The 15927-nt window shown below is 38.9% G+C and overlaps 2 protein-coding genes and 1 long non-coding RNA gene across 3 annotated transcripts; 1 reads left to right on the top strand and 2 right to left on the bottom strand.

Annotated features, from left to right (window-relative positions):
- Positions 1-4604: 4604 nt before the first annotated feature.
- On the bottom strand, positions 4605-5625 carry LOC116211849. The gene is made up of 2 exons (XR_004157759.1): positions 5204-5625; positions 4605-5079 (listed from the first exon to the last, which is right to left on the bottom strand). It is a non-coding gene; the product is annotated as an uncharacterized LOC116211849 (long non-coding RNA).
- A 218-nt stretch (positions 5626-5843) lies between these two features.
- On the bottom strand, positions 5844-7351 carry LOC116209995 (F-box/kelch-repeat protein At1g23390). Its single transcript, XM_031543771.1, has one exon. It carries the CDS (start codon positions 7132-7134, stop codon positions 5989-5991), a length of 1146 nt encoding a protein of 381 aa, XP_031399631.1. The 5' UTR covers positions 7135-7351; the 3' UTR covers positions 5844-5988.
- Positions 7352-13700: 6349 nt separating this feature from the next.
- Positions 13701-15916, top strand: LOC116210696 (signal recognition particle receptor subunit beta-like). The gene is made up of 6 exons (XM_031544686.1): positions 13701-14070; positions 14215-14297; positions 14532-14618; positions 14888-15036; positions 15131-15262; positions 15458-15916. Exons 1-6 carry the CDS (start codon positions 13911-13913, stop codon positions 15645-15647), a joined length of 801 nt encoding a protein of 266 aa, XP_031400546.1. The 5' UTR covers positions 13701-13910; the 3' UTR covers positions 15648-15916.
- The last annotated feature ends 11 nt before the right edge of the window (positions 15917-15927 follow it).

Below are 15927 nucleotides of genomic sequence, written 5' to 3'. Positions count from 1 at the left end.
GAGGACCCAAGCGAAGTGGGATGAAAGGCAAAAAAGTCTATGGGGGCCCAAGCCCGATACCAAACCCATGAGGTTGAAATGACATTTGAAAGGATACAACGGAGGAAAAAAAAAAAAGATAAAATGGAAAATGTGGCGAGTGAAGAATGGTCCAAAAGAAAAACATTAGATGCTAGATAGCATGATTTGGTATTTGTCTTTTTGGAACTTTTGCTTTCCCTTCGGTGCAATTATGGGAGAGTAAACCGGGGAAAAAGCCATCTTTGAATTGGAATTGAGAATTGGAATTGAAAAGAGGAACTGCAAATTACTCCAAAAAAAAAAAAAAAAAAACCACAACAACAACAAAAAGAGACCACTAAAGGTCCTAGCATAGCAAGACAAGGGTTTTCAACTCATTTGGTGAGTTCATTTTTTTATTCCACGCTTTAGTGCGAGTTGTTAATAACACGACTGAGAGTCAACACCCGATTTTAAACGAAATGATTAGACTAATAATGTTTATCCAAAGAATCCAATTCAGTTTTTACGTTCTTTCTTATATTTCATTTAAGATGATAGAAAAAGAGAGACTAAATCAAAAAAGGTGTAAAGAATTTTCCCAACGGCTTAAGGATTGTTCATCACCAAGAAGGTTTCGCTCCAAAGGACAGAGGCCGATATGAGTGTTAATTCGCCATTTAACTTGGATTGTTTGAACTTTGAACTTTACCATTCAGCCAAAATCTTCGATTGTTTGACCTGCAAATAGTCGGACCGGACCTACTTTTTCTTCGACCAAGAAAAGAAATCTTGATTTGACTATTAACATGCATTAAATTATGACCCTTTTCATGATAACTATTAATTTGAATATTCAGATATTTGAAATTATCATCGTCTACGTTGAAAATCACACCGTAAATTTTCTTTTTTAATGAAGAATTTCGAGACAGATGATCACTTAGTTATTTACTACATATTTTCCATATGTATCCACATTCCTTACTATTATATAAAAATATGTATTTTTTTTCCTATTTTTGGTGTAGTTGAAGACCTTACGCATAATATAATAATAATAAAAATAAAGAGGAATCGGCTTAATAATAATGATAATAATAATATAAAATTATCATGATTGAGGAATTTGGCAGCGTATTGTATTGGGCCTGTGGGCTCCATCCCAATCAAATGGATGACAACGAAGTGGGCCCAAGCTTGCCATTTCATTGTCTCCAATTGGTGGATGGTTGTAACTAATCTTGAGGATACTTGACCCTCAGTCTTAATATAATTCTGATTATTCTCGCCTTCCCATTCGGGTCTGTAATCGGAAATTGGGCGGGGGCTGTCACTTGACAGATCCACTCGAGCGACTTCGAATGATAAGCGGCTTTTTCACGTCAGATTAGCTCAAGCTGATTACCGGCTCCGAGATATTCATACTCATTCAGCGGCTCTAAATAACTCCCGATAGTCGTTCTGTCGTGGAAGCATATGAAACACTATTCGCTTCTTCTTTATTTTTATTTTTATTTTTTCGGTTAAAAGCTAAGCAATGTGGTGTTCTTTTCCTTTGGTTTTGGGTTTCATTGGACAAAATGAAGCGGGCCTATATTGAAGAGTTTTCTTGTACAATTGCAGTTGGACCACAATGCGTTGAACTGGGAGGGCCGGGCAGACTACGTTACTCGGCCGGGCTCAGGAATTACAGATTTACAGCTAATAAGTTGTTTTTAATTCTTATGAAAAATTCTACTATTGGTGGAAAAAAAAACTACTTTTTTTTTTTTAGTATCGTGATATCTGGAAGTGCAACGGGTCTCGACTAATCTAGTTCGAGCCGAGTCGATCCACTAAAAATGTAAAACTCTCACAACATGAATTTTCTCCATTCACAATATTCGAACCCGAGACCTCGCTTAAGAGAAACAAGCACCGAATCGCTTGAATCAACCCACATTAACCATTTTGCTATTTTTCATTCCTAAACCTTTTTTTTTAGTGTAAACAATGATATTCGGAAGCCCGATTAGGTCCCGATTAATTCAGTCGAGCCGAATCGACCCACTAAGGGATACAACTCTCACAACATGGATTTTTCGTATTCATAAGAACTGCAACTCGAAACTTTACTTAAGCGGAACAAGCGCCGAACCATTTGAACTAACCCACGTCGCCCATTCCTAGACTTTATCGTCACTCTTTTTCTCAACGTTCGGTGTTTCTACCACTTTGGTCCTGACATTGATTTTACCCTTAACAATGTATTGGCATGGATTTTGAAGCCAATACAAACGAGCTACATATCATTTTATGTCAAACTCTTGTCATGTTCCTTGAACAAGAATAAAATTTTAAAGAAAAGTGAAAAATGAAATGAAGGACGGGGAGGGGAATAGCTGGAGAAGACGGGGATGGTGACTGCCGGCCAATGATCCCAGCCCCAAATTGAAAGTGATCTCGGTCGACTAGAGGGATGGGGGAGTTGGCCGGTGATCCCCACCTCACCCCTCGAGGTCAGTGGCCCGACCTGCCCCTCAAATGAAACGAGATCTCTACTTCGAGAGGACGTGGGCAACCTTGGAGGGGGATGCTGGTTGTCGACCAATGCCAATAGCCCCCTCTAGCTCTTCCATTGGGCTCATTGCCCCCCTTTTTTTAAAAAAAAAATGTTTGCCGAAGAGTAATTTTTAAATAAATGAAATAAATCAAATTAAATATCCACTAAGCACTGTTAATGGAAAATTTGAGATTCAAATTAAAGGGACAAAATGTAAAAGTTTTGAGGACATGAATGAGAAAAAGAAAAGCATAAGATGAAAATGATAAAAATGCCAAAAATTGAAAGATTTAGTGTGTTTATTTTAACTTAATTAAATAAGTGTTTAAAAATTAGTTTCAAGCTAGTTATAAGAGAAAACGAATATAAGAAAGAGGAAAATATGAGAGATAAGGATCTAAGCTATTTAATCATTAAGTAAAAAAATCATTTAATAAAATAAGTAGAAAATTTTGATTTAATAAAATAATTCATTTTCCATTGATTTTTTTATTTCTCACAAAATTTTTTCTCATCCTTATTCATTCATCACTTCTTCTTATACATTTCTTCTCTAAACTAATTAAGTGCTTAATTTTAAGCACTTAATTTATCAAACACCACCTAATTCTTCATTTGGATCGAGGGAAACAAAAAGAAATAAATGAGAGAATGCTTCCCTACCCTTCTTTTCCCTCTATTTCGCTTGTATTTAAATATGTTATAAAGTATAAAAATGCCTTTGTCTCCTTTATTCAAATGTATTTCTTTGATGGAATTGTTATTGCATGTCCCCATAAGTAAATCATATTTGTGTTAGCCTTGCATTGAGGCCTCAAAAGATGTCGACCCTTTCCATTTTCATTGATTTTATATTCTTTTTCTTTTTTATGATTGTTTTAATGAACCTTTCGTAATTTTTTTGTATATGTTATTTCTTTTCTTCTTTTTTTCATAATACTTTTAGTACTCTATCTTTGTTAAATTTGTCTTCTTCATTTTTCAATTTTTCTCGTTTTATCTTATTTTACATTTGTAGCTCTCGCTTACTTGAGTTCTTTTTTGTTTCTCTTATCTGTTAAATGGGCTTTGAATCAGTAAACAGGAGGGCCACAAAATAAGACTGACAAGAACACAACACCTCGTTGATTCTTATCTTCCTCAAAGAATCGACTGAGCTCATTGAACCGGGCTTTACAACATATATGGACTCATTCTTCATTCTGCTTTCTTCTTTATCTTTTTATGCTCTAGTGAGCCTGTGACACGGAGGTAGGAAGTTTACCATTCAAGAATTCGAAGTTCAAATAAGTATATTTTGGTTTAATGAAGGAATGATTCTCGTGAAAATAAAGGAATAGATGAGATCTCTTGATATGTAATTCAGAAATATTATCGTTTTAATTAAATTACTATATTTTACAGAAAGATATTAGGAGATATTATCTTAAATATTTAGGATTTGATACTATGTTATCTTTAGGATTCTAGTTTCCTTTTATTAGTCGTGTTAGAAATTCTATTAAAGTCTTGTAGGCCTATGGCCATGGAAGAATAACGAAGATTGATAATATTTTGTTAATCAAGATGAGAGTTTTTCTCTTCTATCATGGCCCGTTTGGGTGTTAATTTTTAGACATGTTCTACTCTCTCCGAGTCCAAATTCAGGTTTAGGCGCGAGAAACCGTGATCCACGCTGCATCAATGTGAACGAGTAAGAAAGAATACAAACTGTTGTGGTCTTGTAAGTGAAGCGCCATAACTAAAATTGTGGATTGTATTTAGAACAAGATTTCCCTGAGGTAGTACATTCCATATCTTAAAATTCTTTCAAACTAGAACCTTCCATGCATAAAGAGTATGGACCGTTGTGGTGTTGTCATTTAAGCGCCACTACTCAAATTGTGGATAACAAGGTTTCATCTTTCGATTGATGTAGTACATTCCTCATCTTTTAAATCTTTCAATCTAGAACTAAGAGGCGGCATTAATCAAAAGAAAATTCTCCCTCTTTCAGTTATAAGGGAAATCAATGAACTTCGTACAAAATGATAAATATCTAAATAAATAAGTATAAATATTTGAAAATCGAATATAAAATTTATTAATTCTTGAATGAGAGTGCATGTCACTCAATCACTACATTCCCTTTTTACATGATGGATGAACATTTTGCACGAGCGGGAACAAAACATCTTGTGTTCCCATGTCAAATGTTCATAACTAAGACAACTTCTCATGGATATCTCTTTTTAGTGTTTCTGAACTGAGCTCTACACTATCACATAAGCGCCACATAGATCATAGACACCTTAAAAAAATAGAGATTCCTATTTCAATGCTTATCTCTCTTTTGGAATATTTTATGAGGGCCCGCATATATATATTATATTAATTAAATTAATATTCAGCAAAAAAAAAAAAATCCCATCTCCGCCTCCGTTCATTGCCACTGACCTACACTGCCCAGCCGCCCAAACCATCGCCATTGATGACTTTGGGCATCGTCGACACCACCATCGGAGTCCTGTTTCTCATACTTCATCCCTTGAATCCTGATCAAACCCAAATCAAATCAAACCTTGATCGAACCCAAGTCAAATCCAACTCAGATTGAAGCCAAATCAAATCTAACCCATATCGAATCCAGAAACCCAAATAAGATCGAACACATCCCACCTTCACCATTGATGCTGCCTTTTCCGTTCCCACTGATTTCGCGGGGATGTGTGGCTCAATGGAGAGAAGGAATCAATGTAGAATCAGAATTTGATTCGAAGACGATGAGAATCACTTCAATGAAATATTCACAATCCGTTTGATTTTAGAGTTGAAGTTTTGAATTTGTAACTGTGATTTTTATTGTGAAAAATGACAAATAAAAATTAATCGTTGTGGACCCCACCTGTTTTGATTGTGTAGATAATTAATTATAATTGGATTGTATGTTTTATAATATGTGGGGCCCACCTACTTGACTTGAAAAGAGTGTGTTTTGTTGTGTAGTGTGTTAAAGTTAAAATTTTAAAATTTTAAAATTTAATTTTGACATAAAAAAAAGCTTTTATGACTTATTTGATTTGTAAATGTGATTTTAAAATCACAATTTTAACTTAATTCTATCAAAAACAAAATAAAATAACTTATACAAAATTAAAGAGTGAGCCCCATTTATACCTTTTTTTTTTCACAACAAAACAAAATAATTCATATAAAGTCAAATGACGAGCTCAATTTATATCATTTTTTTTCAAAATCAAAATCTATTTTGAAACCAAACGCAAGATTAGAATCACTTCTCATTTTCACCCCAAAAAACAAAAAACAAAAAAAGAGTCGCTTCTCATTTTATTCATCATTTCATCAACGGCTGGGGGATTCAGTAAACAAATGTAGAACTCTGTCATGTGGGCCCGTTTCGAAATTAGACAATTATTTCTGAAACGGACTTTCATGCCATAGTATTAGATCGATGACGGCGTCTCCTTCACCCGAAATCTCCGGTTCCCCGCCGCTACCGCCGTCTCCAGCTCGGCCACCCCGACGCTTGCACATGTAAACACCATCCTCTCCAACCAGTTCTTCTCGCCAATTGCAGCGTTCCTCCCCCAACCCCACTCGCTCCGCCCCCCGCGCGCCGCCACCTCGCACCACACCACGTTCTCCGGCCTCTCCGGGCTGTGCATGTACACGAAATTGCCCGCCGCACGGACCGTTATCGAAGGCACGCCGGTGTACTGGTCCTTCAGCTTCTCCCCGAGCTCCGCCGGAATCTCGGCAATCTCATCGATGTCCTGCAGATCGGAGCTGACTTCCCACAGTTTCAGGCTCTCGAAGTTCTCCGAGCTCCCAATGAGGCCGACCAGGATCAACCGGTGGCCGGAGAAAGCGATGACGGAGTAATAGACACTCGAGTCGGGCCTCAGGTAGTACGGCCCGTACCAGGCCCGCGCCTCGGGATGGTACGAGTGGGTCAAACCGGAGACCTTCTCGGTGACGTACATCCGGCGGCGGTCCGCGGCGACCGAGAGCCACGCGGACGAGCAGGAGTCCTTGAGGATGGCGGGCATGGACTGGCACGCGCTCCACGCGCCAGTCCTCAGGTCGTAGGTCTCAACGGAGAGGGGGTCGTCCTCGAAGTCGCATGCGCCGCCAGCCACGACGATGTGGTGGCCGACCAGGGCCACGACGGGGTCCGTGCGCCAGACCACCGGGGCCTGCACGTGGTGCCACTTGAGGTTGAGCGGGTCGAACGAGAAGGAGAACCGCGAGGGGGAGAGCGCGTAGAGGAGCGTCGAGTGCGACGACCGGACGGCGGAGGCGAGGTTCACCGGCGGCCGCCATGCGTCCACCACCTCAATCCATATCCCCGAGCGGGGGTCGTAGGCGTAGGTGGAGGAGGGGCAGCCAGAGCAGCGGCCCTGGGTGTGGACCAGGAGCCAAGGCTTGGCGCGCTTGAAGTGCCGGAGGGAGGCGGCGACGGCGCGCCTCCAGGACCTTGACACGTGCGCGGCGGGGACGAGGTCGACCAGCGGCACGTACGAGAGCAAGAGCTCGAGGACATCACCGTGAATGGGAACCTCGCCGGTGAATCCTTGGTCAGCGGCCATCTTCGTGCTTCTTCGATTCGTTCTTTGCTTTCCTCTCTCTCTGATTTGCTGTCAGCTTCCATGGCGGATCGACTGATTTGAATAATTTATATATAAGGGGGCAATGGGGGAGTTGGAACCACCGAGATAAGTTTATCAAGTAATTTATGAATTCAATTATTTTTATGGAATAAAGGGGAATGTCTTTGTCACCATTATTATTACATTACGAGTATTTCAATTTCATTTTCGACCAAAATAAGGAAAATAACAAAGAAGAAAATTTCACTGTCATTTGCTCCTTCCCACGGCAAGTACACGCCGGGGGATGTCTTGGGTTCAAATATAACCCCGCCAGTTCTCCCAAAAGAAAACCTAGCCATCCCAAAATGTACTACAAAACAAGCGAAAGCCAAAGAGATATAAAGGAGTCCTAAACGAGGTCAAAAGAGGTAAACCCTAGTCAATTTGAGTAGAAAAACACAAAGAAAAGCTAGTTGGGTCGCGGGCCGAGCTCACCCATATTTCAACTGAGCTCTCAGACGATGCTGCAGCACGTAATGTGATGCTACGACTCTGATAGAGAACCATAAATCTTCCTTCAGGCGATGCTGCAGCACGGACAGATGATTCCCCGAACCGCTGATCAACTCCCCTAATCCCTCTCCAGCATCTTCGTCGATTTCTTTATCGTTCTTTAAGTCTCTCGAGACTCCCAAATCTCCAAGTCTCCAAGGTCAAATGATCATGATCATTCGATATCGTAGTTTTGCCTAACTAGACAGGGAGATGTCTCCCAGCATTTGTGCACATCAATTAATTTATTGATTAATCTAATCGATCCACCAACCTTAGGATTATATGAGGGATTTTTTTTTGGTGGTTATTTCACCATATGACGTAAGAGAGTATCAATGAGATTACATAAAACGAGTAAATGAGCTTATAGTCACATGAATAGTGAGCTATTATTTTTTATAATCATTGAATATTCTTCATAAAATTAGCGTGAATAATGAACATTTAAAATTTTGTCATGAAATATTCATGATAGGAAAAAATTATAATAAGCAAATAGTTAAAAACAATTTTACCCAAAGAAGGGTAAAAACAAAAAATAATTGTAACTACAACAGATGAGAATATGAACTTTCTTGTTATTATTATTTATTTACAATAGAAGCTTTAAGGGCAGTAAAGAAAAGTAAAATAAGGAGCCCAAGAAATTCACATATAATATATTTTTATTTTTCTTAAGCATGTCATTAACATATATATTTTAGGGTTGATAATATAAACAAGCACATGGTACCAAAATTAGCACGCTTTTTATATAATTATGCCAAGTGACGTGTGGTTTAAATTTCGTCCCAACTCTAGCAAGATCGTCAATATCCATGGGGCCCGTTAAATGCTTATGTTGCACGTTTTCACCCGTGCTATGGTGGGCAAGCAAAGATGTTACATGAGCATTTTACTGGAATTTTTTATGAACATTTTACAGTCATGCTAGAATTGAAATATAATTAAAACTGCATGTCCTTTTGTGTAATCATATAAATTTAACAAGTGCTAAATATGAGAAATTGAGTAAACCGAGTGCCTATTTATGTTATTAGCACTTCATTTTATAGCCAAAACTTAGAATGCACAAAAGTCTTTCGATAGCTTGTTCGGTGCCTTAAGTTTGTCGACATTAAATTCAGAAGTACCTCATCAATATATAAAAGAGAGCTGAAGAGGGGAAGCCATTTGGCCACCGGGTGTACAGTGGTAAAACATTGTTTTAGTTCACCAGAGAGAGTCCCTTCTACGTATATGCATTATCTGGTTGTTCGAAAAAAATAAAAATAAATAAATATATATATGTATATCCAATAGGACGACTAGATACATGTCATTAAAATTTCTCTGGAGCTTCTGATTCACTACGGTTCAACGTCTTCATACAAATTGACTTTTCAATACTGGATGGAGCGGGCCCAAACTTTATCAAAGATTCGAAATAGCTAGTTTCAGTATTTAATTTTGAACCCGCAGATCGATCTCTTCTCAATCTGTATTCACAAATATTGCTTTTCTATCTCTAACTCATTGCATTCATATTGAGTATATTTAACTTCGTGAGAACTGAGAAGTCGCGTGCCGTGAGCGTTACAAGGTTATGCCTCGTTTGATTTCGCAGTTAAAATCACAAAAAATTTAATTTTAACTTTAACTCAACACACTACATAATAAAAATACATATTTCTCAAGTTAAAAATTTTAACTTTAACTTTAACTCAACACACTACATAATTATTTATCATTTTTCACAATTAAAATCAAAGTTATTTTAACTCTGAAACCAAACGCACCATTAGTATCTGTATAGCAAAACAAACGGAAAGTTTTCTTCTCGCCGGTGGTCAGCCGTATCAGCCGGTTTCTGAAGTCAAACAAAAACCAAAGAGAAGGAACGTTTCTAACCTCTATTTTTATATGATATATATATATATATATGTATGTATGTATGTATTCCTGCATAAATAAATTTTTTTGGGTAAACCCTGCATAAATAATTTAAATTATATATTTTTGTAGGTTTATATAAAAAATCAAAGAAAGTTAAATTAATTTTCATTGTCTTCCTTTGACGGATGATCTTCCATGTTTGGATGTCCAAATCCTACTATTGCCACCAACCTAAAGTACCCACCAACAGTCTGCAATCAAACATATGATGACCATTATAGGAGGGGGAAAAAGAAAAAGAAGAAAAAGAAGGAGATGCAGATGCAGATCTGATGACCAAAATTACCCAACAACCCCATATATAGATTATCTAATTTTCATGTTGACTGTATTCTCTCCTCGTTAGAGTCATAGGTCGTTGGCTCACAGGTAAATCAAAAATTCCAACAAGGACGTAGCGCATTGGTGCATTCTCTTGTCTGGTAATCAAGATCCGTTACTTACTGTGGGACCATTCGTGACCCTTTATATCAGTTATTAGCAATTCTATTTCATTATATTAGACTGATATGATACTATGAAATATTTTTAAGAGTGAAGATTCCGTACATATGAAAATTAGTAAAAATTGAACTTGTAACTTCCTGATTTTTAAATGAGTGTGTGCACCAGTGCATTTTAAGTTACATCTATCAACGAGGTTAACATGGATCCCCGACTTTTTTTTTAATCTTTTATTTAGCCCGGTTACAGCTTTAGTTAGAGTCCTCAGTTCTCCAAATTCAAGTCGATTTCCTTTTCTCATAGATGATTCAAGTCGATTTCCTTTTCTCATAGATGATTCAAGTTGATTTCCTAAATCCAAACATATTGTGTTATGGGTAATTTTTGGGCAAAACCGATGATCCTATTAAGATATCAAGGATCAAGAAAAGAGAGATAAATGATCTGTGAAAGTTTCTCATTCAAGAGGCAAGCTTAGGATTAAAATTTTTGAGTCAATAGTGTTATTATACCACAGAATCCTCTTTTTGGTGAAATCTACATTTTTTCCGCGCACGAGGAAACCGTTATCAAAGCCTTACATGTGAGTAAACTCGAAATTTCTTAATTCCAAGCAAATGCTAGTGTCATATGAACGGAATCTTCATTTTTAATAAGTCTTGCACACTAATTTATTCATATGTACGTACTCGTTACTCACTATGAGACTATTCGTGACCCTTTATATTAGTTAGTATAATTTCTATTTCATTATATTAGACTCATATGACACTATGAAATATGCCCTTTATAATGTGAATAATGACCGTTTAAGATTTTATCATGAATTATTTATGATAGGAAAAAAAATTATCATAAGCAAATAGTAAAAAACAATTTTACCCTTTATATTAATATATAATTAATTTTTCTTTAGTTACGAGAGAGATTGTGAATAAATTAACTTGATCTACAAGCATTCTTTTAGTTCCAAGAATATTTGAAATGACAATAGATACGGACAAATATAAATAGTCACAAAGGAATATAGAGCTCGGGGATTATGTGTACTCGTTTGCTCTACCGGTAGCTTGTTGATCATCAATAACGTACTCCAATTAACTTGGGTAAGGTATTGCAATTTTTGCGCTAAGCTAACTCACGGGACACACATGCCTAGTAGTAATTTATGCCGTTATCGATTCACATACCCTTGTGGCGCAACGAAGGAGATCCCTGGCAGCCCCGATGACTTGACCGGAGCGTTTCCCATCTGCATGAGCTTGAGGATGAACACGACGTTTACTTCAAGTCGGGAAATTAGTGCGAAACCGGGATATTGTGAGCAAGAAATCACTGACAACAACTCCTCAACTACTTCATCCAAAGCGCGATCATATTTTCTTGAATATCTTTTGTTTCTTGGGTTTCAGTGTCACGAGTTGAAATCTGAAATGGACATTTTATCTTAGGAGGTATCCTTTTCATATCAGCTTGCAATGGATAAGGAGTCATGAGGAGCATAGAAATGTAGCTCAAATTGGTGGACGCACATTAATAAAAACTTGCTCACACTTCATTTCCTCCACACAAAACTTGCATAGATATTTCGTACTCGCGATCGCAACAAATCTGTGTTGCGGCCCCTCTGAGCCTAGAGAAAACTAAGAAGAGTATCGCCAGTGGGACGCGCAGTTAATGGATGCAACTCGAGATAGGGCTAGGGATGGACCCGAGGTCTGAATCAAGGGGTTGGAGTTGATTTAGTACATAATTAGATTAGAGCCGTAGAAGGAAAAAAAAATGATCAAAATGAATAGAGTAATACTGCATCAGACTGGCTCAATATACGAGTCATACGACGTTATCGACCAGAGAATGGACATTGCAGATATGAATTGAGTGGTGTCGGAGTTAAGTTTGTTAAGTTAGAACCTGAAGGAAATAGAATTCTGATTAAAATCGAGACAGTTCATAGCAACGAACTGCCTGCAATGAAAGCAAGTCCCTGCAACGATTTCATTGCTTTTATCAGATCTGGCATAGGCGATGCTTATTACGTACGCTTGTACTGCTCAACCGATCTTATCTTACTCGATGTTTAAGCTTGTAGATCCTTTTCGCCGGAGGCAGCCAATCATTTCATTTCTCTAGACAAGCATAAGGAAGTATAAGGTACAAAAACCATGCTTATAAAGGATGCTTGGTGTCACAGAGAACAAATTGAATGTCTGCGAGGTCACTGTCACGTAACTGTGTAGAATTTCTGAGCAAGAACTGATATTTTGAGTGTGATTAGTCATGTTGCTGCAATCGGAATTGTTGCATTACAATTGCGACTCGATAATGACCGGCATTTGTGCGTGTTAATAGATTTGACTACGAATGAGGTTGGTGGCATCAAAACCGACTTCGTTGAGACCAAAGTTTTGTTTATCAATGCTGCAGTTCTTGATCAAGATATTGGCCTACCTCGCCAAGTCAAATCAGCTTCAGTGAGGGGAGACCGCATCGTGGTCACAGAGGGGTTGGTCTCACCTCACCTTGGTCACATAGGAGACACCTGAAGTAGGCGGGTCAGGTTAGCCCGTGTACGGCCTTGTTCAGGTCAGTTAGATGGTAGCTTTGAGGGCTGATCTTACTCAGTTTCGTCCTTACAGAATGGAAGCCGATTAATTTTGTCCTTCCCAATATGGAGCCAGTTGATCTGGGCGTGTTCAGAAACCTTGGTTTGATGTGGCACGGTTCAGATTTGGCCCATTTGATCGGGGCAAGGTCATATCGGTTTTCGATCTGACCTCCCGAATCCAACTCAATCTTGTTAGACCATGTCGATTTTGGTTTTTAATAGGTCTCACCGTGGCCACCTAAGCGAAATTAGCTCATGTTGAGTTGGCAAGACAGAAAATGCTGTCCATAGAAGCAAATATTCGGTAAATATTATTCAGCCACTTAACCATGTAACATCAAATCAGAATATCTGAAAATAGAGAATTAACCCCACAACGAGTTTATAAGTTCTCATTCACAAGTATTTTCATTTATTATTACTCATCTACGATGAATGAGTAATACTCATTCAATATTTAGTCGTCTCATGGGTCGTTACTTGGGCCGTCTATGGTCTATATTCTATAGTTTTCATTTTCATTTCAATTTTAATTTTTCCTTTTGGGCTTTCTAAAGAAACTGCCTGATATAATAATATTTTTTGAAAAAACGTAAAGTTACATTTTACTGTTCAACCTTTTCTTCTAGACCAATTTGTACCCTGGAGTTTGCACAGCACTTATTCGCACCCTCGAATTCCGAAATTCTAGACTATCCGGCGTTGCTAACTATATCACATATCACTTTAGTTTGCCAAGAGCTTCGAGACCATCATGTGCAATGAAGATGTAATTTTTCACTCTGCTTCTCTCACAGTATCGGATTTCAAGAAGACCAATCGAACGTTGTAGTTGGCGCTGCAGGAACTCCGGTGATTCAATGGTGATCCCGAGGATGTTAATATGAGGGCCCAAGTGTGATCTCTACAAGAACTTTAGGGTGTCAATGGCACATATCCAAAATTTGTGGGTTAAAATATAATTTGTTCCTTTCCGAGGGGCACCGTGGAAAAGAAAAAGAAGAACCGGAGCAAGTTTGTCTTACCGGAGAAATTGTTGCATTGCTTGCCGAGGAAGGAGAGGAGAAGAAGAAACGGGAAGGACGAGAATTTTTTGCCTTTTCCTTCCTCATTAGGGCTTGCAGATTCCCTCTTCAAATCTCCCTCCCTCGGAAGATCCATCTCCGAATCGCTGTTCTTGTTGCAGACTTAGGGTTCCTTTTGCTGAAATTTCGTACCTCGGAAGGCGAGGATGGAGGGCATGGAGCAGTGGAAGGTTCAGGTGGAGAACTGGACCAATCAATTGAACCAGTTGCTGGGTCAATTGCTCGAGCAGGTTCACCAGGTTCCCCCGGCTCAGCTCTATGTCGCCATCGCTGTCTTGGTTTTCACGGTTGTCGTCCTCCTGTCAAGTGAGTTCTCGCTCGCTCACCTGGTCTGATAATTCCGTCGGTTATCTGATCAATTCGTCCATCTGATGCTGTTTCCGTGCTCGTTCCGATGGGAATTGTGTTCGTTTATGGGAAAGCCTGAATTTTGTGTGTTTTGCTCTGCAGTTCCGTTGTTTAAGCGCAAGAAGTCTAACACCATTGTGCTCACTGGACTCAGCGGGGGCGGCAAGACTGTTCTCTTCTATCAGGTAACTATAGATTTTTCAAGGGGTTGGAGTTGAAGCGGTAACTGCTATATATGGAGGCTTATACGTTTCGAATATCGATCTTCTAAGATTCTTGTTGGTCTAGAGTTAGCATTGTTCATCAGTCCATAGATGTTTTCACTCTTACGCATGCCGCTATTGAGATATTGGTCTTGGAAATTCGGCTGTTCTGGTCATCTCAGCTTTCATGAGACTAACTTGTATTGCATTTGCCAGCTTCGTGATGGCTCTTACCATCAGGGTACTGTGACATCAATGGAACCAAATGAGGGAACTTTCATCCTACGTTCAGAAACTACCAAGGTACTTCTCTTTTGCTTGTATGCGTAAGGTGGATCCAGCCAGGTGCCCAGTTTAATTTTCTTTGTGCTTAGGTGTCTTAAGTTTCTGGGCATTGTGTACAGATACAGCTGTTGTGTCTCATTGATGCTCCAATAGTCGCTCATATTCTGTTGGATTGGAGACCATCATTATATCATCTGTTGCTTTTACTGGAAGTCTGTTACATGGCAGTACAGTAGGGTTCCCTATTGTTGCCTTTTGGTGCTAATTTTCCGGGTTATTGTTTGTAGAAAGGAAAGATAAAGCCTGTTCATCTCGTTGATGTTCCTGGACACTCTCGCCTACGACCCAAGTTGGAGGAGTTCTTGCCTCAAGCGGCTGGCCTAGTGTTTGTTGTAGATGCTTTGGACTTCTTACCAAACTGCCGTGCTGTTTCTGAGTAAGCCCTGACAACGCTGTTTAGATTTACTCAACTGATTGAACATTGTGAAGGTCCCTTATATTTCTGACTGCTTATTTCTTTATTGGTAAAGGTACTTGTACGATGTTTTGACTAATGCATATGTTGTCAAGAAGAAAATCCCTGTACTCATCCTCTGCAACAAAACAGAGAAAGTGACTGCACATACCAAGGACTTCATCCGAAAACAGATGGAGAAGGAAATGTATGCCATATTTTCACTCTATGGCTTTGCCTTCTTTTTATCACTCAATATGAATGTGGTGCAAAAATAGGCTCTTTGCTCCATTTACAGGAAATATCTGCTCTTTCCTTTATATTTGAGAGAATAGATTCTTGGAAATCCATCCATGTGGATTGGCATAGGTTTGTGACCATAAACCTTTTATTTGCACTGCAGTGATAAGTTACGGCAGTCAAGAAGTGTGGTATCAGCAGCTGACATTACGAACGACTTCACACTCGGTGTGCCAGGAGCAGCATTCACATTTTCTCAGTGTCAGAACCGAGTCACAGTGGCGGAAGCCTCCGGTTTAACGGGGGATATATCTCAGGTGGAGGAGTTCATCAGGGAACACGTAAAACCTTAGCTGGGTTCTACGAGAGATCCTGAATCGGTATTCTCAAGCATTCATCAGTAATACAGAAACAGGAGGAGGATGAGGGACATGAGCGAGATGAATTCCAGCATCTTTTGTAGGCATGTTTAGTGTGATCATCTGTCAACTATGTCTAGATCGCGAGAGAACAAATTGTGAATGGCTTTTTTCGGATTAGATTTTAGTATCATTTTGAACCATTTATGGGAATCATATTACTTGTTCAGTAATTGCATTTGCTTATATTTTGGCTTGGTGGAGTTTGATCAAA

The sequence above is a fragment of the Punica granatum genome, chromosome 6 (assembly GCF_007655135.1).
Source record: "Punica granatum isolate Tunisia-2019 chromosome 6, ASM765513v2, whole genome shotgun sequence".
Lineage (NCBI taxonomy): Eukaryota > Viridiplantae > Streptophyta > Magnoliopsida > Myrtales > Lythraceae > Punica > Punica granatum.
Note: the sequence above shows the minus strand (reverse complement) of the source record. Positions and strands in the feature narration are given on the sequence as shown.